Source organism: Sus scrofa, chromosome 17, assembly GCF_000003025.6.
Source record: "Sus scrofa isolate TJ Tabasco breed Duroc chromosome 17, Sscrofa11.1, whole genome shotgun sequence".
NCBI classification, from domain to species: domain Eukaryota; kingdom Metazoa; phylum Chordata; class Mammalia; order Artiodactyla; family Suidae; genus Sus; species Sus scrofa.
The window spans coordinates 62,041,135-62,063,668 of record NC_010459.5 but is presented as its reverse complement, the minus strand read 5'-3'; the positions used below and the strand labels follow the sequence as shown (position 1 = coordinate 62,063,668).

The window sequence follows — 22,534 nt, the reverse complement described above, 5'->3', positions numbered from 1 at the left end:
CCCTCTGCTGCCAGGGCCGGGGCCCCCTTTCCACGGGGGCTATTCTCAGACTCTGCCTGGCTGCCACGTCACAAGTGAGTCACACACAGCTGCACCGGGGCAAGGTCCAGCTCCCCCCTCCCAAGGGACGTCACCTCGGTGGGGGTGTGGCTCCTCTGCTGGAGACCCGCCCACAGGGCCCCCAAGCAGGCGTGGCACCAGCTTCTGCCCAGGTTCCAGCATGGCGGCGGGGGGTGGGGGGTGGGGTCAGGCTGGGGGGGCGGCAGACCCCCGACACCAGACGCTGCAATAAGCATCGGCCCTGCTGGGAAGCAGGATGCTAGCCGTGCGCGCAAGGCCTGGGGTGGCCAGTCTCCTGATGGTGGCGGCAGGCAGCACGGAGACTCCTCGGGGCTTGTCCAGATGTGGGCGAGCGTCTCCTCTGTGGCTTGGAAGGTCCGCTCCGCGGGAAGAGCCAGCTCTGGGAACCAGGCACCAGCTCTGCCTCCCTCCGCCTCCCTCCCTACCTCCCCACCTCGGCCTTCTGTACCCAAATGCTGCTCACAGGTAACAACGTAACGACGCGAGACTTGCTCCTGGTTTGTCTATACATTGTATCAGTGACTCACCTACCTCCAGAGTAGCTTCAGCTACAAATCTTGAAAAACAGAAAACTTGCCATTGGAGGAAACGTTAGCTTAGTTTGGTATCAAAATCACAGGACGGCCAGGTTGCTTTTTTGTGTTTTAATGTCCCTCCGTCAAAAGCAAGTGCATTTCAGCCCGCCCGGGGCCCAGGCTGCAGGGCCCACAGGCCTGCCTCCCTCCACTCACTCATTTGGTCTGTTTGCAAGTTGCTCGATAATACAAAAATAACCGCTACAAATTCTCTGTATCTGGCATATAAAAACTGAGCAAAAAGTTAGCTCAGTAGTCATCACCGTAAAACAAAACCTCTCGGAAAAAATACAACACGGATTTAACTTCGCAGCATTTTTTTCATATAAAACACTAGTAAAATAGGCTTCTTAAAAATTAAATAGCGAAATCCCAAGCGAATTATATACACCGTTACAGTACAAGTGGATGAGGCAGAATACTCAGTTCTCAGTCTCTCGGGTGGTGGAGGGGCCGTCGCCTGAGGCCTGGCGCGCTCCTGAGGCCGCAGCCCGTCGAGAGGGCGCCTGACGGGCGGACAGATGGACAGATGGGAAGCCCAGGGTGTTTATTGCTTGCCGTGCCAGGCCTCTCCTGCCAGCCCTGCTCCCTGCCCACGCAGCCTGGTCCTCAGGCTCGTTCCAACGCTGGGCCACCGGTGCAGCTAAGCTGACGCCCTGGGAGCCACGTGCCCAGACGACACGGCCTGGGCTCACCTCTCGGCTCTCAGCTCTGAGCGTGGCCCATCTCGGTCGACGCGGGCCAGCCCAGCCCCGATGGTCTGAGTGGCACCTTGGGAGCCTCTGGCACCTGAGGGCGGGCAGCGGGGCCGGTGGCATCTGCCCGCTGACTGCCTGGTGACCATGGCGACCGCCACTGCAAGCGTCTACGTCCGGCGCCGCTTGGCTGCGCTGGGGCTGGAGGGGTTGCTGTTGGCGGTCAGGACTTTGTCGGTGACCCGGCTGCGCTTCCGCTTGTCCGACCCCTCTTTGGACCCCAAGTCTGAGTTGCTCTTGTCTTTGTCTTTGCTGGACTTTTCCGCGGACTTCCCCAAGCTTCCTGAAGATGAAAAAACTGGGAGACAAAATCATTTGGCTGAAAACAGAATATCCAAAATTTTATTTCATCTTCCTGCTCGGTTAAAAAAGACAATAGCTACACACACGACATTGACCCCCCCCAAGGCTCCTCCTGCGCTGTGGGCACCCGTGTGGCCTGAGGCGTGTCCGGCAGCCCAAGGATGTGCCGCCCCGTGCCCACACCCGTGCCCGCCCCGCAGGGAACGAGGTCCGTCTGCGCGGTCTTGGCCGCGCAGGGCTCTCCCTGGACGGATGGGCAGCCCTTGCCAGCTCACTCCGAGCCCTGTGCTCCCGCGTCCACCTGACTGTGCAGGGGCCGGGCCGCCCTGTGCCCGGGGAGGGCGCACCCCGGCCTTACCGTCGTCGGCCCCGTTGTGAGGGTCCACGTCTTCCTTCATCTCCTCCTTCATCTCCTCTTCGACGGTCACTTTTCCTGCAGGGAGACGGCAGCGCTGGCAGGACGAACCTCAAGGAGGCCTCCCGCCCCAGGAGGGCCGGGCACCACCCTGCCGGGGAGCCTAGCTCCCCAAGGCTCGTGACCTTCCCCCTGGGCCACTGCCCTCGAACGAGTCTCACCTTCTCGGACTTCCTGAATGATTTCTTCTGGAAGGACGAAGTTCCTCTCCGGGTTTGGGAACGGAAGAATCTCAGACTCATGCTGACGGCAAAGAGGGCGTTTTTTTTTTTTTTTTGTATGTTTTGTTTTTTAAAGAAACAAAGAAGAAAATGTGATTTCTATGGCTGTATCTGTGGCGCACACAAGCTCCTGAGCCAGGGATCAAACCCGAGCCAAAGCAGCAACCCGAGCCGCTGCAGTGACAACACCCGATCCCCAACCCACTGAGCTACCAGGGAGCTCTTAAACGTGACTTTTAAATTCAGGAGCAAACAACAAACACAGGTAACGGTCTCGAGGCTGCAGTGGGCAGGTGGAGGGGGCCGAGGCCGTTTCTTTCTCTTCTACGGTTTACGAGGGGCTGGGCTTGTCACACGGAGCCAGACAAGGCAAAACCACAGCATGAGCCACCAGCATCAGTCACGAGAGGGAAGACTCTGGGTTGACTGTCACCTGAGATGGGGCCAGGGTGCCCAGTCTGCTGGCACACCTGCAGGGCCAGAATCAGGCTGCAGCTGTCCCGCAGGCCTGGCCCGGCTGTGCAGGCTCCGGGAGCACGCGATCCGAGGGCCGTGACAACCCTGCAGAAAGGCCATGGGGCTCCCGTCTCACCCATGTGGGCGGGCCACCGGGGTGGGAAGCAGGTGAGTGCAGGGGAGCAGGCACCGCCGATGCTCAGCGTGTTCCACCTGGCTGGCAGCTCGCACCTGCCGGACCGGACAGAGACGGTGGAGACGCAGCCCATGGGACGAAGGGAGAGCTTAGCTGGCAGGAGGGACTCAGGGTTGGGGGCGATCAGGAGACACTCGGGAGCCGTGCTCATCACCAGGCGGTCAGCGTGTAAACGTGCTGATCGGCATCGAGGAGCTTCAAAACCCGAGGGTTCCTGCGCCCACGGCACCTTGCGGGTGGGGTTCAAGGCCCCAGGTGACCGTGACGTCAGCCCCACAGCCATGCTAGGGTGCGAGGAAAAGAGAGAAGGGCCACTGTCCCGGGCTGAAAGCCCTGGGTGCCCCCGCTGCAGTTCCCTGAGTGTCACGTGGGCCCTGTGCTGGGGTCACAGCCATGGGATCCTCTGGGCCAGCAGCGTGCCTAAGAACCATCTGCCTCCCCCAGGTCGGGGACCCTGCCACTCTGATCTCTGGGTCCAGCCAGCAGTCAGGGCTCAGGACGTGCCTGGGGGCCAGGTGACCTCACAGTGTGACAGGTATGCGAGCCCAGTCAAGCTGTGGAACCCGGGAACTCACGGAGGGCAAGGCCCTGACCAGCAGGCATGGCCCTTTGGGTGGGCCTGGTGTAGTTTAGCGGCCAGTTCTCGAGTTTCTAGAATGCCTACTGCAGGCCAGGCGCTGGTCCCAGGACACAGTGGTCACCTTTCTCTCCTCCCTACACCAGGACGAGATGTGAGTGCCACGCCCAAGGCCAAAGGGAGGGAATGGCAGTGAGGTTTCTGGACCCAGACGGCTGGGGGTCTGCTGCCCCCTTTGCCCACACGCACCAATTCTCGCCTGGGGGCGTGAGGGGAGATGGAGCCTTCCCTAACCCAGCACAGGCTCCCACCTCACCGGGCACCTGCCACCCGGCTCCCACCCACTCTCCAGACACCCTGGCCTCCTCTGCGTCCTCTGATGCACCAACGCCTGCTGCCACAGAGCCTTGACACCTGCCGCTCCTCTGCTGGGAACGCCACTGGTCTCTTTGGCCACCCTGTTCCCCTAGTTCATCTGCCCCGCTAACGACATGGCTCAGGGGGGGTTCCGTGAGGCCCGGGTCCCTGCCTGCCTGGTTCTACCAGCAGTCACCAGTGTCACCTTAACCTGACTCAGACCCTGCCACCTCCCTGCCTACAGCACTCTGGGACTTTCTGTAAGACTGACAATGGCCTCAGAGCCCCTCCCACAGGCCTCAGCTCCTCAGTCGTCTCCTGGCCAGGTCCTAACTGACCCCTCAATTGCAAGTAGGTGCCATGTGATAACCAGCTACCGTCACTAGGTTTGTGTTTTCTGTAAAACTGCTCGGAGCTACCTTGTTGAACAACTGGTCCCCTGCGGGGCAGCCCAGACGTCAAGTTCCCTGAGGACAGGGCCTGGTGTAGACGCAGGGAGGCGCACGGAGGGGGCTCTCGGCCACCACCTGTCTGGGGGAGGGTGGGGGCCAGCTCACCAGTGCCTGCATGTCGTACATGGTGCTCAGGTGGTCCCAGATGACCTTGGAGGGCACTTGCCGGCCGATGTTCTGGCTGAACTTGTCCCGGATACAGATCATGTGGAAGTGCCGGTTCACACCTGCAGGGGGAAAGGGTCAGCCCGTGGGGGCAGACAGGTAGTTTGGAGAACAGACGTGGGGGTCAAGGGGAAGAGAGGGGAGAAGGCGCAGGGGGAGACGGGGGCAGTGCTTGGAGGGCGCGGGGGTAGAATGGGGTTGGTGGCAGGTACAAGGGGGGAGAGGAAGAGGTAGGGGTCAGTGGGGGAGGAGCAAAGGGGGCAGGGGTGCAGGTGAAGGCAGGGGTCGGCCGGCGTGGGGGGGTGGGGGCGGGAGGGGGCAAAGTCGAGCGGGGGAGGGGACTGCAAGGAGCAGGCCGGGGAGGGGCGAGCAGGTGGGGGCAGGGTGTGCAGGGGTGCAGGCGCAGGAGGCCCCGCCCCGCCCGCCCCGCGCGCGCCCCCGGCCGTTGCCGGCCGCCCCGCCCCCACGCGGGTGCGCGGCCTCGGCGCGGCGCTCCGCTCACCGACGGGCTTGTGGCCCAGCATGGCGTGGAAGAGGCACACCTCCACCTCGGGGCTCCACACGACCGTCTCCTCGGCCGGGCTGGTGGCTGCCTCCCCGGGCCCCTTGTCGCCCGCCGCGCCACCGCCGCCCACCTCGGCCTCCCCCATGGCCCGGCCGCCCAGCGACGAGCCCCCGGCGGGAGCGGGCGCGGCCACGGGCTCCGCGCAGGCGCACTCGCGGGGCGGGCGCGCGCTCGGCGGGCTCGCTCTGGGGTTCGCGCGCGGAGTCGGCGCAGGCGCAGCTGAGGGCGGGGTCGCGGCGCCCCCTGGCGGCCAGGTCTCTCAGCGCAGCGCCGTCGGAGCCTGAGGAGGATGAGAGGGACTGAGGATGTAAACGCCCTAAATTAAGTTGTGGCGATGGCTGCACAGCTCTGGGTAAACCCCGCAGAACTGTGCGCTTTAAATGGAGGAATTGCAAGTTACACCTCAGTAAAGCTGCTAGGAAGAAAAAGAACAGGCAACTGACAATGCCCGCGAGTGTGGCTCCAAGGGCTTCAAAAGCCCCTGGCTGACCTCTGGCCTGAGTGTGGAACAGAGCGGCCCCCGCGCGCCGGGGCAGAGGCGTCTGGGCCCCGCGCCTTGACCGCGGGCCTCAGCCTAAAGGGCAGGAGGGCCCAGGCCGGAGGGGGCGGGGTTAACCCCCACGGAGGGGCGGGGCCTGGGCGGAGTCTGGCCTGGCAGTCCTGTGACGAACTCAAAGAAGCACCCAATGGAGGCCGCCGGCTCCGCCCCGGCCCGGCCCGGCCCCGCCCTCGCGGCTCCCCCCGCCCCTCTCCGCTAGGCCACGCCCACCGCGGTGCCAGGGCTCTTGCCCAACGCGCGAGCGCTCTTCACCTCCCGGGTGTAGACTCCCGCGTCGGGCTTCCGGGTCCTCTTCCGGCTCCGCGACCTGCTAGTTCTGTGAGCGCTGCAAGGTGCTGGACCTCTTCAGGCCTAAGCTTCCTCCTCCGTGCAGTGGGGTTACTGATGGGGCTTGGTTTCTGGGTGCCCCAGCACAGGCTCGGGCGTCTTAGCAGACATTTGGAGCCACAGCGGTGAGCGCTGCCCCTTGGCCGTGTGGGCTCTGGCCAGCCAGTCACCTCCCGGTGGACTCAGAGCCTGAGTCCCGGCTTCCCATGCTGGTGCCCACAAGGTGGGAAGACGCGGTCAGCAGAGCCGGCCGTCCTGTGAGCCATGTTATGGCTGGACGTTGTGATTCCATTATTATTATTATTTGCTTTTTTTTAGGGCTGCACCTGCGGCGTATGGAAGTTCCCAGGCTAGGGGTCGAATCAGAGCTGTAGCTGCCAGCCTACACCACAGCGGGTGTGAGCTGCATCTGCAACCTAGATACCACAGCTCATGGCAACGCCGGATCCTTAACCCACTGAGTGAGGCCAGGGATCAAACCCGCATCCTCATGGATCCTAGTTGGGTTCATTAACCGCTGAGCCACAAAGGGAACTCCCTAAGTTGGGATTCTTGCCAGGTGTGTCTCCTCCCCTCCCTCTGACCTGCCAGCTGGGCTCACCTCAGGGTTGCTGCCTGTGGGGAGGAAGCCCCAAGCCACTTACACACACGAGGTGTAACAGATGGAGGCCTTTCCCTTTAATCTCCTTACAGTTCCCGGTGTGTGTGTGTGTGTGGGGGGGGAAATAATCAATAAGCAATAATTAGAGTAGAAAAAAGTTTTATTTGAGCCAAACGGAGGACTACAGCCCAGAAGACAGCTTTCCAGATTCCTCTGAGGGACTGTCCCAGAGACCATGGGTTTCAGCACAGTTTTGCATCTTGTCAGAACAAAGAACATGAACTAACTCTGGGATAAATTTCTACAAGTCCCCAAAGTAAACAAACAAACACCAAACAGACCGTGACGTACCCCAGGGCCTTGGCGCCTGGGAAGGGGCTTATCATCGAAGGAGGAGGGCATTGGTATCCCCGGAAGGGGCGCTTAATTTGTGTCTTTAGCATGGACATTCTTTTTTTGCTTTTTAGGGCTGCACTGTGGCTTATGGAGGTTCCCAGCCTAGGGGTAGAGTTGGAGCTGCAGCTGCCAGCCTACACCACAGCCACAGCCACGTCTGTGACCTACACCACAGCTCACGGCAACGCTGGATCCTTCCCCCACAGAGCAAGGCCAGGGACCGAAACCGAATGCTCATGGGTACTAGTCGGGCTCAGTACCACTGAGCCACAGTAGGAACTCCTTTTTTTTTATTTTTTGGCTGCCCTGTGGCGTATGGAGCTCCAGGGCCAGCGATCCGATCTGAGCTGCAGCCTCGAACTAAGCTGCAGCAAAGCCAGATCTACTGCTCTGGGCTAGGGATCGAACCCACGTCCCAGTGCTCACAAGCTGCTGCTGATCCCGTTGCACCACGGCGGGAGCTCCGGCACGGACATTTTGTTCTTCTGGTCAATGTGCCCTTTTACTTAATAATTAAAGCAGATGCATAATGTATGTTTGATAGGCCACAACAGGCTGCTCTCGTTAGCACGAAATTCAAGTTAACTCTCATTAAGCTCGGATAAGCTCCCCAGACCTCAGCGGGTGACATTTCTTTTATCCCTGGTCACCCTGTGGTCCCTGCTCCTCCACCGGTTTTGCCCTGCTCATCTCCTGCCCCATCCCTGCCTTCTTCAATCCGGAGAGCCTCCTCCCCCGGGCAGCCCCCCACCCCGGCCAGTGGACCGCTCTGGCCCCTGTTAGTGTCTCTCTCACAGTCTCTCCCTCCTGCCTGGGGTGCCTGTGCCCACTTAGCCCCCGCTGCTCTGGAGGCTCTGGAGGCCAGGCTGCCTCCGTCCTTTCTGGGGGCAGCTGTCCCTGCAGCGTGTTCAGTCCACAGACACCTGGCTCCTTCGGTGGCCGGCAGATCCCGGCATGTGTGGCGGGTGTTCAGACTCGGTGCAGCAAGACAGGAAAGAGAAAAATGGGCTTCTCCACGTCTTTCTTACCTGGAGGCTCCCAGGAACTGCCCGTTGGTCTGCTGCATCAGGCACGCGTGGCCCCCCCGCCACCTGGGGGTTCCCTGCCTGCCTCCGAGCCTGGCGTCAGGACGGAGCTAAACGCCGTGCTCAGCCTCATCCTGGCACTTTGGCTCATTTCCCGCATCACACAGATGTGTGCGCAGCTGGAGCCAGGCTTGGACAGGATGGAGGACTCGGAGCCAAAGAGGAGGCGGTCCAGACTGCGCCTGCGCCCTCAGCCTCTGGGTTTTGGACAGTCGGATGACGGGGGGCAGAGCGATACCCGACCCCTGACTGCGTGTGGGTGACAGGCCGTCAGGGAGATGTTTGGGATGCGTGGCCTCCAAATAAGATGGAAAGAAAAGAAGTGTGAAAAACTGAAATGCAGTGGCATAGAGAGATGCATGTGTATCTGTCCGGGACGGTCCTGAGAGTTTAGCCCTTGAGTGGAGAGCTGTGGGGAGCAACTCCCCTCTTAGGGGCAGGTCCTTCCCACCCGGTCCGCGGGGTGGGGGCCGGGTGCCGGGTGCTGGCCAGGGTTGGAGCCTGGCTGGGAAGGAGGGGTCATGTGGGCATTGTTAGCTGTTGATTTCCGAGTGCCTCCTGCGTGCTTGGCATGGGGGTGTGGGGAGGGGCTGAGCACGGTGCCCTCTCTGCTGGGAGCCCAGAGTCTGGGGATCACACAGAAGATGTGAGATGTTATCCCGAAGGAGCTGACGGGAAGGGCAGGAAGGGAGCTCCCCTGGGGACGAGGACAGCCCCAGGTGGCAGGACTTCAGAGAGGGCGCAGGTGCCACGGGGGCTGCAGGTATGACATACAGGTGCATGAAATGCTCCCGATCTCAGTGCACAGGGTCCCTGGGGCCCAGCATGGCTCAGACACCACCCCCCCCGACCCAGACACCACCCCCAGACCCATTCTGGGGCTCGAAGGCCGGGACACACAGTGCAGAGTGGCTAAGACCAAGGGTTGCCCCTTGATGTTCTGGGCACCTGGACCTCCTGGGCCCTGGGGGGGGGATGGGCAGCTCCTCCCCCAGGAAACGAGACACTGGATCACAATACCAACGGCATTTTTCACAGAACTAGAAGAAATACTTTTAAAATTTGTGTGGAAACAGGAAGACCCCAAAGAACCAAAATAATCTTGAGAAAGAAGGGCAGATCTGGAGGAGATCCGTCTCCTGGTCTTCAGACTGTCCTACAAAGCTACAGTCAGCAAAACAGTATGGCACGAGTACAGAACCAGACACAGGGATCAATGGAACAGAATGGAAAGCCCAGAAATAACCGCCCACCCCACGGTCGGTTAATCTACAACAAAGGAGGCGAGACAATCCAAGGGAGGGAACCTCTGCAGCAAATGGTGCTGGGAAACGTGGCAGCTCCACGCGGAAGCATGGAGTCGGAACACTCTCTCTAACACCACGTACGAAAATAAACTCAAACAAGGTTAAAGACCTCAATGTGAGGCCAGAAACCATGAAACTCCTGGAGGAAAACAGGGGCAAAACACTTTTTTTGACGTAAATCATAGCAATACGTTTTTTTGAGCTCCGTCTCCTAAAGCAAAGAACATAAAAGCAAAAATGAACAAATGGGACCTAATTAAACGGAAAGGCTTTTTCACAGCAAAGGAAATAATTGACAAAATGAAAAGACAACCTACTGAAAGGCCGAAAATATTTGCAAATGATACGACTGCTAAGGAGTTAACATCTATCACATAAAAACAGTTCTTACAACCCGACATGAAAAAAAAAAAAAAAAGAACCCACAAACGACCTAATTAAAACATGAGCAGAAGAGCTGCATAGGCATCTTTCCAAAGATGACATGCAGATGGCCAACGGGCGCAGGAAAGCATAGGCCACATCGCAACCATCAGAGGAATGCAAACTCAAAGCCACAACGAGATACCACCTCACACCTGTCCGAATGGCCATCGTTGAAAGAACACGTCGAAAGCTCCCACCGTGGCTCAGTGAAAACCAATCTGACTGGCATCCATGAGGATGCAGATTTGATCTCTGGCCTCGCTCAGTGGGTTAAAGATCTGGCGTGGCCGTGAGCTGTGGTGTAGGTGGCAGACACGGCTTGGATCTGATGTGGCTGTGGCTGTGCTGTAGGCTGGCGGTTACAGCCCCGATAGGACCCCTAGCCTGGGAACCTCCATATGCTGCAGGGGCGGCCCTGAAGAGCAAAAAGGAAGACAAACCCAAAACCGAACCAACCAAAGAATACAAGGAGTTCCCATTGTGGCTCAGCGGGTTACGAACCTGACTAGAATCCATGAGGATGTGGGTTCCATCCCTGGCCCTGAGCTGTGGTGTAGGTCGCAGACACGGCTCAGACCGTGTGTGGCTGTGGCTGCGGTGAAGACCGGCAGCTGCAGCTCTGATTTGACCTCTAGCCTGAGAACGTCTGGATGCTGCAGGTGCGGCCCTAAAACGCAAAATAAATAAATAATAAAAATTTTTAAAAAAAGAACACAAATAACAAATGTTGGTGGGTATGTGGAGAAAGGGGACCCTCTGACCCTCTTGGTAGGAATGGCAATGGGCGTGGCCAGTATGGCGTATAGTACGGGGCTTTCTCAAAAAAAGCGCACATAGAATTACCATATATGATCCAGCAATTCCACTCCTGAAAAAACCAAAAACATTAGCTTGAAAAGACACTTGCACCCTGGTGTTCGTAGCAGCCCTGTTTCCAGTTGGGGTGGGGGTGCAGGGAGACCCTTTCCTGTGTGTGCTCTTTGTTCAAGGGGTTCCGGAACCACGTGAAGTGAGTTCCCTAGTCAGAAAATTAAATGAAACAAAATCGAATGTGCCACATGTTATCTGCAATCACTAAGAGCAACAGGAGGAATTCCCACTGTGGGTTAAGGGTCTGGAGTTGCTGCAGCTGCGGGGTAGGTCACAGCTGCGGCTTGGGTTCAAGCCCTAGCCTGGGAAATTCCATGTGCCGCAGGTGTGGCTGAAAAAGAAACCGAAACAATAGGAGTTCCCTGGTGGCTCGGGGGCTAAGGACCCAGTATTGTCTCTGTCGTGGCTCAATTCATTGCTGTGGCATGGGTTTGACCCCTGGCCTGGGAACTTCCACATGCCAAGAATACAGCCGAAAAGGAAGAAGAAACAGTGTAACTGATGGATAAAGGCTATGTTTCAGGTGTGTAGCATAATGATTTGATATTTGCATACACTGAAAAGATGTCATGTCCCTCACCTAGAAGAGAAGAGGGCACTGAAGAGCCAGCGGGTGGAGGCCAGGGTGAGGGGCCCCAAGTTGTCAGAACCCCAGGGCTCCCTTGTCTATGGGAAGACCCGGGCTTGGCAGAAACCTGGGCCGGTGCTGAGCTCAGCTCGTGGATTCACCACTTACCCCACAGCCCGCTTGCTGAGCAGGTGCCTCGAGGCTTGTACTTAAGCAACCTCGCCACGTCCCACAGTCAAGGACGGGGTTGGGAACTGACCTCCAGAGGCCACCGACCTATGCAAGCCGCCCCCCAGACCTGTCCTGCTCTGGTCTTGGCGTGCCCTCAGCTGGGCTCCCCCTTGCAAGCCGCCCTCCAGCCCAGGGGCCCCCCAGACGCCTCCCCTGCCTTTGCTGTTTCTCTCCCTCCCAGACTTCAGTCCAAGGTCGTCACCCCAGGGCCCCCTCCTGAGTCCCTGCAGTGGGGCTGCCCTCCCTGTGCATCCGCTGAGACCTGGGGGAAACGCCGACGCAGGAGGAGGAGTTGGGGGGCCGGAGGTGGGTCCTGCTCACCCATGTCCACCTGCTGGACCGCGGGCCATCCTCAGCCTCGCCCAGACTGCGGGCATCATCCTCGGCCTCGTCTGGACTGTGAAGTGGGGCTTTGATACCCCAGTGCCCTGCTGAGCCGCCTGCAAAGCAAGCAGGTGCACAATTTCCCGCCTGGCGCCAGCCTCGGGCACCTGCAGCCCCACATCACACCTCTAGGGGGCGCCTCCCACCCACTGTTTGGACCCAAACCAGGGCTCGCGTCTTAGAAACCTGCAGGCAGGAACCAAGAGAAGGTGTTTCCTGTTCCCTGGGACCCGGGCCAACCCGAGGGTGCCAGGCATGGCGTGTTGAACGGAAGTCCGGTTCCTCAGACCGGGCACACGAGGGACAATGTGACAAGCTCAGGATATTCAGCCGGCCTGCCGGGGGAGGCTGTGTCGGCACCCTGCCCTCGTACTCTCTGTGTCCCCATCACGCCACCCACAGGACCAAGCTGGGCCCAGGGGAGCTGGGAGCCCCGGGGACAGGCTCCGTGTCTGGTCACCCGCTGCGGCGGGGGCGGAGGAGGGGCTTCTTTGGGGGGCTGTCAGATTTGACAGGTCAGAACAGGATGCTCTGTTACATTTAAATTTCCGATAAACAGTGAGGACTTTGCAGCACAAGTGTGTCCCAAGTACCGCATGCCGTAGACATACCCCAAATTATTCATTGTTTATTCGGAGTTAAGGAGGCATTCTGTATTTTTTCTGATGATCCTACTCTTTTCGGCTGAATTACTTTTTTTTTTTTTTTGTCTTTTCTGGGGCCGCACTCGCGGCATATGGAGGCTCCCAGGCTAGGGGTCCAATCAGAGCTGTAGCTACCGGCCTACACAAAGCCACAGCAGTGCAGGATCCGAGCCACATCTGCGACTCACACCTACAGCTCATGGCAACACCAGATCCCCGACCCACTGAGCAAGGCCAGGGATCGAACCCGCAACCTCCTGGTTCCCAATCAGATTCATTAACCACTGAGCCATGACAGGAACTCCTGAATTACTCTCTGATCAGCAGCTTAATTGGTCCTGAAACGTGGGGCCAGCCAGGTCCGAGGTGTTCCATCTGCCTCCCGCTGAAGCGAGCAGTGGGGGAGGGACAGGGCCTGTCGCCCTGGGGGCTTACCAGGGTGTGTGGAGGCTGGGGGACTCGGGCGGGGACGGCCAGGCTCTGGCTCCCCAGCACCGATGCTGTGTGCAGAGGGTCTGCGGGGAAGGCCGCCGATGTGCTGTGCACTGGGGCTGTGAAAAGCCCCGCTGTCCTGAACCCAGTCCCTGTGTGCGTCTCACATCCCTGGGCCTGCGGGACGGACCGAGGACAGGAGGCGGGTCTAAGTTTCGTAGACGCCTGGGGCCCCCTCAGCTGTCACCTGGGATTTGTCACAAGTGTAGCCTCTTCCCAGGGGTGCCAATGCCCGGGAAGCAGGCACGTGTGGGCACACGCGCGGCTCTGAGGGGGCCAGTCTCCCAGGGGCCCAGCATGCACGCGGGCAGCCCTGCAGGGGTCTCGGGGTGAGGAGCCTGGTGGGGGATTTGGCCTGACTGCCCGCCACGCGCCCCCTCCCCCGGTGGCCTGGCAGTGGGGGGGGGGCTTCACTACTTTTATTGTCTTTTTATTTTCTGCTCTCCTGGGAGACATGAGCTCACGTTTCCTGCCTGTCCTGGGACGCGTGGTCGTCCAAGCCCTGGGTCACAGCCCTTTGTTGTGGAGCCAGGCCCTGCCAGAAGGACCTTTGTCCAGCTGGCATGTGGTGGCTGCGAGGGCCGGTGGCCTCTCCTGTGATGGCAGGGACTGAGCTCAGGAAATGGAAGGAAGGGCTCCCGCGCAGTGGCTGTTGTGGTCCCTTTGCGGGGGACGGCAAGGCACGGGAAGGCAGGGTAGCTGGCCCGCTGTGCCGGACGGGGGCCAGGCTTTGCGCGGTTCGGGGGACCCCCACGCACGAGCGCCCGCCCCTTCTCGGGGGGCGAGGTCCTACAGGTCAGCCCTCATCTGCCCTCCTTCCTCCTCCCTCCTGTGGCCCCAGGGGGCCTGCGGTCCTTTCCCGGTCCCACCTGCGGCTCCAGAGTAGGCGGTCCGAGGTGGCGGGAGAGGTCTGGCCACAGGCCTGTGCAGACATTGGGCCTGTTCCCAGCATCTCCGGGGTGGCCTTTCCCTGGAAGGGGGCGGGGAGCAGACCCTTCTTCCCCAGAGGCTGGCGCTTACCGTCGGTTTGGAGAGCCCTGTCCCCAGGATGGCTCCAGCACCGCGCCTGCCCCACAGAGGCCCGCCCTGCTCGCCCCCCTCCCTCTTTTCAAGTGAGGCTTTTACAGGCCTCATTTCCCTCACTTCCCGCGGTTCTTCTCATCTCCTTGGATCCCCCGGGGCCCTGGGACAATTACGGCTTCAGAGACACCGCAGGATGGCGACGCGACAGTCCTGAGACGCTGCGAGGCTGCGCCTGGGTCACCAGTCATTTCAGCTCCCAAGTCAGTTTCAGCGGGACTAACCAGGCCGGAATTTACTTAAGAGATGGCATCTCTGCCCATTAATTCAGCTTCCAAACGCCAGCTCTGCTTTCCTGTGCGCAGGCAACAAAGAGGAGTGGTCTTCGGGCTGACGTGAGGATGTGTTGTCCTTTGCGGAAGAAGCCGCTCTCTCCAGGCAAGAGGAGCCGTTCTGGGTGAAGATCCCACGAGCTCCTGCTGCGGCTCAGGGGGTTAAGAACCCAGTTAGCATCCAAGGGGATGTGGCTTCATCCCTGGCCTCACTCAGTGGGTCAGGCATCCAGCACTGCCGTGAGCTGTGGCGCGGGTCTCCGAGGCGGCTCGGACCCCGCTTTGCCGGGGCTGTGGTGGAGGCCAGCAGCTGTGGCTCCGATTCGACCCCTAGCCTGGGAACCTCCATGTGCTGTGAGTTAGACCCTAAAAAGACAAAATGAAAAAAACGGAATTAAGACCTCTTCTGCGCTGGCACTTCTGTGGCTTCTGTCCACTCTGAGGGGGGGAAGATGTTGAGCCTTGAGGGTCAGCAGCCGGTGGCCTGGGGCTCCAAACTGCAGCTTGATGCGGGGGGACAAAGATGCCGCTGAGGGGCAGGACTGATGCAAGAGGGCCCCTTCTGGTAACTCACAGAACCAGGGACGAGGAGAAGAGCTACGAGCTTAGGGAGAGGCGCTCCACGGCCCTGGACCCTCCGCACAGAGTGGCAGGTGCCTTGGACCAGCCAGGTCCCCGAGGAAAGTGATGCTGCACTGGATCCCCACCCATCTACGTCTTCTTCCAGGGAGCAGGTGCAGTGCCACGGGGCTCAGGGGAAGGAGGCCACGTGGAATGCATGAGCCAGATGTGACGCCGAATGGACTGCAGGTGCCAGGTGGGGGGTGGCGGCAGAATTGCGTTTCCTACCCCAGGGCCCAGATGTAACCCGGGCTTCTCAACAAACAGTGTTCCCAGAGTTCCCACTGTGGCTCAGCAGAAACAATTCGACTAGGATCCACGAGGATGCGGGTTCGATCCCCGGCCTTACTCAGTGGGTTAAGGATCTGGTGTTGCCGTGACCTGGGGTGTATGTCACAGACCTGACTCGGGTCCCACGCTGCTGTGGCTGTGGTGTAGGCTGGTGGCTACAGCTCCGATTCGACCCCTAGCCCGGGAACCTCCATATGCTGCGGGTGTGGCCCTAAAAAACAAAAGAGAAGATGGAAAGTAACGCTCTCAGGGAGGGAAGCTGGGGGGTGGTGGCCGGAGGGGGCAGGAAGGCCCTGTGTTTGCCAACTTTCAGAGCAGCTGTGTGTCGAGAAAAGTCAAGAAATAAAGGTGTCAGCCAATATCCTTGCACTCACCCCGTGTCCTGGCCTGGGCTGTGGTAGCAAGACCGCTGACTCGGGGGGGGTGGTCAGGGAGCTGGGGGGGCCCTTTCACTAGGGCGCTGATCCCGCGGTCGGGGCTCCACCCTCATGACGCGATCACCGCGGGGACTCGGGATTCAACGGAGGAGTTTGGGGAGACACAACCGCTCAGACCACAGTGCCCCGGAAGAACTAGGAGACCCTGGGACAGAGCCCCCGGGAGTGGAGGGTGACAGGGGGCTCTAGGGATGGGCCTGGCCCACCAGCGTCCCCGCCTGCTGTGAGGACAGGCTGCTCTGAGCAGAGCCAGGTGCCCCGGGAGAGGCCGTCACCACGTGCCCGCGGTATGTCTGAACTCCCTCCCATCAACTCTCTTATTCGCTTTTTTTTTTTTTTTTGCTTTTTAGGGCCACACCGTGGCATATGGACGTTCCCAGGCTAGGCGTTGAATTGGAGCTGCAGGTGAAGTCTACACCACAGCCACGGCACCTCGGGATCCAAGCCACATCTATGACCTACACCAGAGCTCACGGCCACGCCTCATCCTGAACCCACTGAGCGAGGCCAGGGATCGAACCCGCATCCTCATGGATACTCGTCGGATTCATTCCTGCTTCGCCACAAGGGGGACGCTCTCCTTTTGCTTTTGTGAAGAACATTAAAATCTACCGTTCCCTGGTGGGTCAGTGGGTTAAGGATCCGTGGTCACTGTCGTGGCTCTGGTTCAAGTGCACGTTCACGCTCCAGCCGGGGAACATCTGCATGCCGAGGACGCAGCCAAAAAAAAAGAAAGAAAGAAAAGAAAAAGACATTACAATCCACGAAGGCTGTAATCTCGATGGTCCCGCAGAGCTTCCGCAGAGACAGGAATCGGAGCGCAAACACAGGAGGTGCCTGACCTGGTGGGGCCGGGGAGGGCGCCCTCGTGTGAGTCACGCACCTTCAGTGTGAAGTTATTGCAACATAAAAAATTTAAAAATTCAGAGATTGGGAAGGAAAAAAAGATACATGAAGAAAACATTTTATAGCAGGGTTTTTTCTTTCTTTCTTTCAAAAAACAGCATTTGTGTAATTTCATACATGATCGAGTCCCGAATCCTGGCCTTTCTATGTGTTCCAGAGCAAGCCTTTCTGATTAAACTAATTCCCCAAAGCTGCTTCATAAAACGGAAGCATTTCCATTTCACAGCAAGTGCTCGGGGTTGACGGATGGAGTGGGGAGGGGGTAGTGAAAGGGCTTTCTGAGCTAACCCCGCGGTAGGGTCTCTTGGGGTCACCAGGGGTCTCCCTTGAGTGTTGGGGTATCTCTGACAGGTGCACACAGACCTGTCATAGCCCCCAGAATGGGGGGGCCTGCTGGGGTACAGGCTGCTCTGGGTTCCAGTGCTTCCCCAAGGCTAAGGGCTGCTGAAGGAAACGCAGCCTGGAGACCCCCGCCGGAGGGCAGGACCCCCGAGCCTTGTCCTGGGTGCTGCTGAGCACCTCCAAGGCTCCTGGCAGAACCCGCTGTGTGATCCTGGGCCACTGCCCACCCCACACCAGGAGCCACCGCAGTCCTGGCCATAGCACGGTCTGTGGCGGGGCAGAGCCTTCTGAGCCGGGCAGGTGTTATCTGCTCACTGGGGTCCTGGCTGTGACCCTTGCCCGGCCCTGAGCACTTGGCTCGTGCCCAGGATGGGTTGGGGCACCCGAGGAGATGCGATGCAGGGTGGCTGCCATGGGTGCGTCTTGACCTCAGGTTCTCAAGGACCGTGGCCTCGGCTTTACGTCCTCAGTGTGAGGGCTCGTGCCCGGCTGGCTGGAGGGGGTCCCCCGAGGTGTGCCTGTCTTGGGGGTCTGCCCGATTTCTGTCGGTGGGTCTGGGTGGCGAGAGCAGAAGGGACGCCGGCAGGCGCGGGGGTCAGGCCTGGCAGAACTGACAGGAAGCAGGGTGGGGGCGGCACCAGGGCCGGGGGGGGGGTCCGCGCTTGTGTGCCGGGGTCACGCTGATCTTGGGATGGAAAACTGGCCCACGAACAAAACTGAGGTGCTGCTGGAAAGAGGCACGGATGCTGGGCCCCAATGCACAGACGTGACCGGGGGGCCCCGCTGGCTCATGGGGCAGGAAAGGCAGGATGGCTCAGGGAGCCCAGGATGGGCCCCAACAAGCCCCCCAACATCCCCCTGGTCTGGGAGCCCTCCTGCCTGGGCTCTGGCTGTCACTGGGCCCCAGGGCCCCTTGCTGGGGACACCCCCATGGGCCTGAGCCAAGCGCCCTCCCTGGTTGCTCTGAGGTCCCTGTGGGGCTGGGCTGCAGGGACCACTTGTTCTGAACTAAGTCAGAACAGATGGCATGTTGGCCCTTCTGGCACTGAGGCGCATGCTGGGCTCAGAGCCCAGAGCCTCTTGGCGCAGCGGTACCCCAGCCGCCTGTTCCACCTGCTAAGGATCCTTTCCACGCGCCAGTGGAGGCTCAGGCGGCAGGCGCGGGCTTAGCTCTCCTCATCCCTGGGCCCAGGCAGGTGGGGGCCGCGTGCATGTCCCCCCACGGGGATGGTGACGTGGGCTGTTTCCTGTTTCTCAGGAGCTGGAGCCAGTCTTGCCCACTCCCGGCAGGACGCCAGTGCTCTGGGAAGGCGGGCGTGGCCTTTGTCTGAAACATCCAGGTAATTAAGGAGAATCTATTTTCCGGTAATTGAGCCCGAGGAGCAAGCCTGGCTTTGCTGTGGTCGGAGACCCCTGGGACACTGTGGGGGTTTTCTGGGAGGGGAGCAGCCCTCCGGGGGGGTGGGGCTGCTGGGGTCTGAGCCTGACGACAGAGCCCAGAGGAGCCCCTTGGAGTCCTCGTGGGGCACGGGGCCAGAGGAGGGCTCGGGCAAGCAGCCTGGTCCTGGCAGGCTGCCCTCGGGGACCTGGCGCCCCGTTACCCTCCAGCCCCTCCCTGTTCCTGGACTGCTCGGTGCCAGGTCGCCCCCTTCTTCCCTTCCCGTGTCAGCACGAGATGCCGAGACTCCCGCGGGGAGTGATCACAGCACTTAGCATGTTTTCCCGAGAACCTGACACATCGCCATTGACTCATGAAGTTGCCAGCAGGCTCCTCCGAACCCCGGGGCCCCTGGTTGGGAGCTTCCCCAGAAAAGCAGTGGGGAGGCCGCCCTGGGGTCCGACCCCTGCCCAGCGCTGGGTGTGGCCGCACGTGGGACCAGGAGCCGCTCCTTCCGGCCTCTTGTGACAGGGGGCGGAGCTGGGGGCCGCTGCCCCCCGGCCCCCCATCCCCCCCGCGCCCCCCCATGCTGTCCTGGTCGTGCCCTGATCTCTGATGTCCTGACAGACTTAACAGAAAATGTGGCCTTTTCATTGTCCTGCTGTTGAGCGCAGAAGACGTGTGGCCACGTCCACTCGGTCGCGCTCTCCGCTTCTCTGTGCACCTGACACTTTTCCTAACACAAAACGGGAGACTAGAAATAACGTCTCTCCGCGGATGAAGAGGATTTTTAGAAAAACCAGACAAGTAATCACCGCGTGTGAGGAACATTCTGGCGACGAAAAGCCTACATGGAAAAGCCCCGGGCGCTCTGCTCAGAAGGTGCTTTCCACCCGGATTCCCCAGTTAGAAAAAGCCCACGGAGTTCCCGTTGTGGCGCAGTGGAAACGAATCCGACTAGGAACCATGAGGTTGCAGGTTCGATCCCTGGCTTTGCTCAGTGGGTTAAGGATCCGGCGTTGCCTTGAGCTGTGGTGCAGGTTGCAGACATGGCTCGGATCCCCCGTTGCTGTGGCTGTGGCTCTGGCGTAGGCTGGTGGCTATGGCTCCGATTCGACCCCTTGCCTGGGAACCTCCATATGCCGCGGGAGCGGCCCTAGAAAAGGCAAAAAGACAAAAAAAAAAAAAAAAAAAAAAAAAAGAAAAGAAAAAAAAGAAAAAGAAAGAAAAAGCCCACACGGAAGCCCAGCCCACCTGCTGCCGGCCCTTCCCGTTAGTTTTAACACAGCAGTTGGTCACAAGCATTATCCCAGGGCAGCAAACGGAACCTCCTTTGGCAGGTGTCTGCTGGGTGCCGATGGTGGCCCGACACTGCCCTAGGGCGGGCTGGGCCCCTGCGCGGACAGCGGAGTGAGGAACGCCCTGGACGTGCCCCCTGCCCGGGCTTCCTTGGCCTGCCCTGTGGCACTAAGGGCCAGGAGGAGGCTTGGTGGTGAGCACCCTGTCCCCTCCCCTTGGTGTGACCGCTTGGTGTTTCTGCAGCGTCCCCAGGAGTCCCCGGGGGGCCCGCAGATCTGCTCGCTGACTCCCTAGCTTCCAGGCTCACCTTCCAAGAATACTTGGCAGGCTTTGTCCCGGGCTGCATCCTGGGAGGGAGTGTGGCTGCTGGGGGACAGCGGGTCACGGGGAGGCAGCAGTGGGCATGTTATGCTTGAGAAACAGGGAGCAGTGGGTGTGGCCAGGGCAGAGTGGACGTGGCAGTGGCAGGAGGGGTGAGCCTGGTTGTTCGGGGACTGGAGCAAGGGGCCCTCTGTATGTCTGTCCAGGGGAGAAGGGAGCAGCGCAAGGGCTGGGCTGACCAGCAGCACCCTTTCCGTGTTGGCGTTTGCAGGGACAACTGCCAACGCTGGGGAGGGGGACACAGAGCTCTCGCCCCAGACTGCGCCGTCCCTCAGCCCTCGGGGCCCTGGGATTGACAGTCCATTTCCCAGGGGCTTCTCTTCCTTCCTCCTCCTGCTCGTGGCATCGGGATGGGCTGCCTCTGCGGGGTTAGCAGTGCCCCTGGGGCCAGCACGTGGGACTAAACCGCTTCCTCCGCGTGTCCGACACAGCCTGCTTGGTTCCAGGACTCAGGGGCCCGGTTCACCCACCAGAGGGGTCTCCTTGTGCCGAGAAACGGCGGGGGCGCTTTCCCGCCAAGCAAGCCCCCGGCTTGAGTCAGAAATGGACCAGAATGTTCAGCCTGTCTGAGCACAAACCTTCTGGTGGCCCCAGGACTGAGCCTGCGTCACGGTCACATTGTGGGGGTCACCAAGCTCCTTTCCAGGACAGCCAGAGGGGGAGGGCTGGTGGCCACGGCCCCCAGAGCTGCAGGAAGGAGGGGCTGCCGAGGCCAGGGCCCTCGCCGGGCCGCAGTGTCCGCCAACTGCCTCTTCTGCCCACTTGCCACAGCGTTAATAGCAAAAGACAGAAGGAATGTGGATTTGCGCCCGCACGACGCTGCTCAGGGCGCTGGAGCAGAGCGTCTCCTGCAGCCGCAACAAATGACCACAACGAAGCAGCGCCAAACCACGCCACTTACGGCCGCCCATCCTGCAGGGCAGACGGGTGGCTTGGCTGGGCCCTCTGCGGGGTCCCACAGGCTGCAATCACCATGTCGCAGCTGGGCTGCGTTGGTCCAGGCCGGGCTCCTGCAACCCCGCTGGGCCCACCTGGGAATTCAGGGGGCGCTCCCCCCTTAATCACAACTGCAAAGTCCCTTTGCCCATGACACGGCTCCGGGGACCGAGGCAGATCCGTGTGCCCGTCTGGCGTGGAAGGTGAGGAAGGAGCCAGAGGAGCAGATGGAGGCGGAGGGGGGTCGGGGGTTCGGGGCTCACCCCACCGGGTCCCTCACATCCCGTGCTCGGGTTCGAGGCTTATCCCTCGGAGAGAACAGAGGCGCCTGCAGGGTGGGTGGGGGGGCTGCCTCAGAGGAGAGGGATCAGTGACGGGGGGGGGCGCGACATCTCTCGACATCCACTTGGCAGCTCTTTTGAGTCGTACTATATACGAATATCTCACCTATTCGAAAACCTGTATATTTATGCATGAAAATGATATGCTTTCTTTCTTTTTTTTTTTTTTGCTTTTTAGTGCCGCACCCACAGCATATGGAGGTTCCCAGGCTAGGGGTCGAATCAGAGCTGCAGCTGCCGATCTACACCACAGCCACAGCCATAGCCATGCAGGATTCTTAACCCACTGAGCGGGGCCAGGGGTTGAACCTGCTTCCTCACGAGTCAGGTTTGTTACCGCTGGATCATGACGGGAACTCCTGAAAACGCTATGTTTTTGAAACAAACAAGGAAAAGCCCGGATGTCGAATGCGGTGTGGTCCGGGGCTCACACCGAGCCTTGCCCGTTGGGAAGCTGTTTTGGGGTCCCCAGCAGGTAAGTAGCAGAAAGTCATTCAAAGTCACCCACAGGCGTTTGCCTTTGCAGAGCGCAAGCTCAGCCTGGTGTTTGCAGGACCAGCAAGAAGGCTGTCGTGGTCGCTCCTTGAATTATGTGTGGGCTTGGCTTTCTGGATGGATGGATTCACACCCAATCAGCCGGCTGGCACCGCCCTCCGCCTGGGAGGCGGGGGCCCAAGGGGCCTGTGGGGAGCCGCGTGCATGCATCCTGGGGCGCGGGTGGGAACTGGGTCAGCGTCTCGGGCACCCAGCGTGAACTGAGAAGGAGCCCCATCGGGGTGGGGGGGGGCATGAGAGTCAAGCAGCTCCAGAGCAGCCAGGTGACGTGAGGGGACAGGGTGCCAGGCTCGCGGGGGCACACCACATCCCGAGGAGCTGGGGTGTCGGGGGCGGGGAGCCAGGAACGAAGCCTCTCTGCAAAATGGGGGAGAAAGAAGACAGTTTCATTACTGAATGAGCCAGAATGTGGCCATCTGCTGCGAGAGGCGGAGGCAGGAGGAGCACACCATCTTCCAGAGCCGGGAAGGCACGCCCCCTGCCCACCTGTTCCCTAGGTGAACAGTCACGGGTCCTCGAGGCACAGGCTCGACGGCAGCGTGTGTCACACTCGTTCATGCCGAACCCACCTGGCAGCGGGGTGCCATCTGCGTCAGCTAATTGGCTTTACCCAAAGGAAAAACAAGCCTCTGTCATCTCTGTGACAGGAGGCGGCGTGGGGTCAGGGTGCTGCCCCCGCGGGCTGGG

The 22,534-nt window shown here is 60.3% G+C and overlaps 1 protein-coding gene across 1 annotated transcript; it reads right to left on the bottom strand.

Moving 5' to 3' along the window:
- On the bottom strand, positions 707-5,268 carry MRGBP (MRG domain binding protein). Its single transcript, XM_021078245.1, has 5 exons — positions 5,056-5,268; positions 4,494-4,615; positions 2,291-2,372; positions 2,073-2,147; positions 707-1,709 (listed from the first exon to the last, which is right to left on the bottom strand). Exons 1-5 carry the CDS (start codon positions 5,201-5,203, stop codon positions 1,522-1,524), a joined length of 615 nt encoding a protein of 204 aa, XP_020933904.1. The 5' UTR covers positions 5,204-5,268; the 3' UTR covers positions 707-1,521.

Excerpts from the sequence above, each read along its gene's own strand:
- MRGBP (XM_021078245.1), bottom strand. The coding sequence starts at position 5,203 with ATGGGGGAGGCCGAGGTGGGCGGCGGTGGCGCGGCGGGCGACAAGGGG. Across the intron at positions 2,373-4,493 it reads TGTACGACATGCAGGCACTG|CATGAGTCTGAGATTCTTCC; the intron begins GTGAGCTGGCCC and ends CTTTGCCGTCAG. Across the intron at positions 2,148-2,290 it reads CATTCAGGAAGTCCGAGAAG|GAAAAGTGACCGTCGAAGAG; the intron begins GTGAGACTCGTT and ends GTCTCCCTGCAG.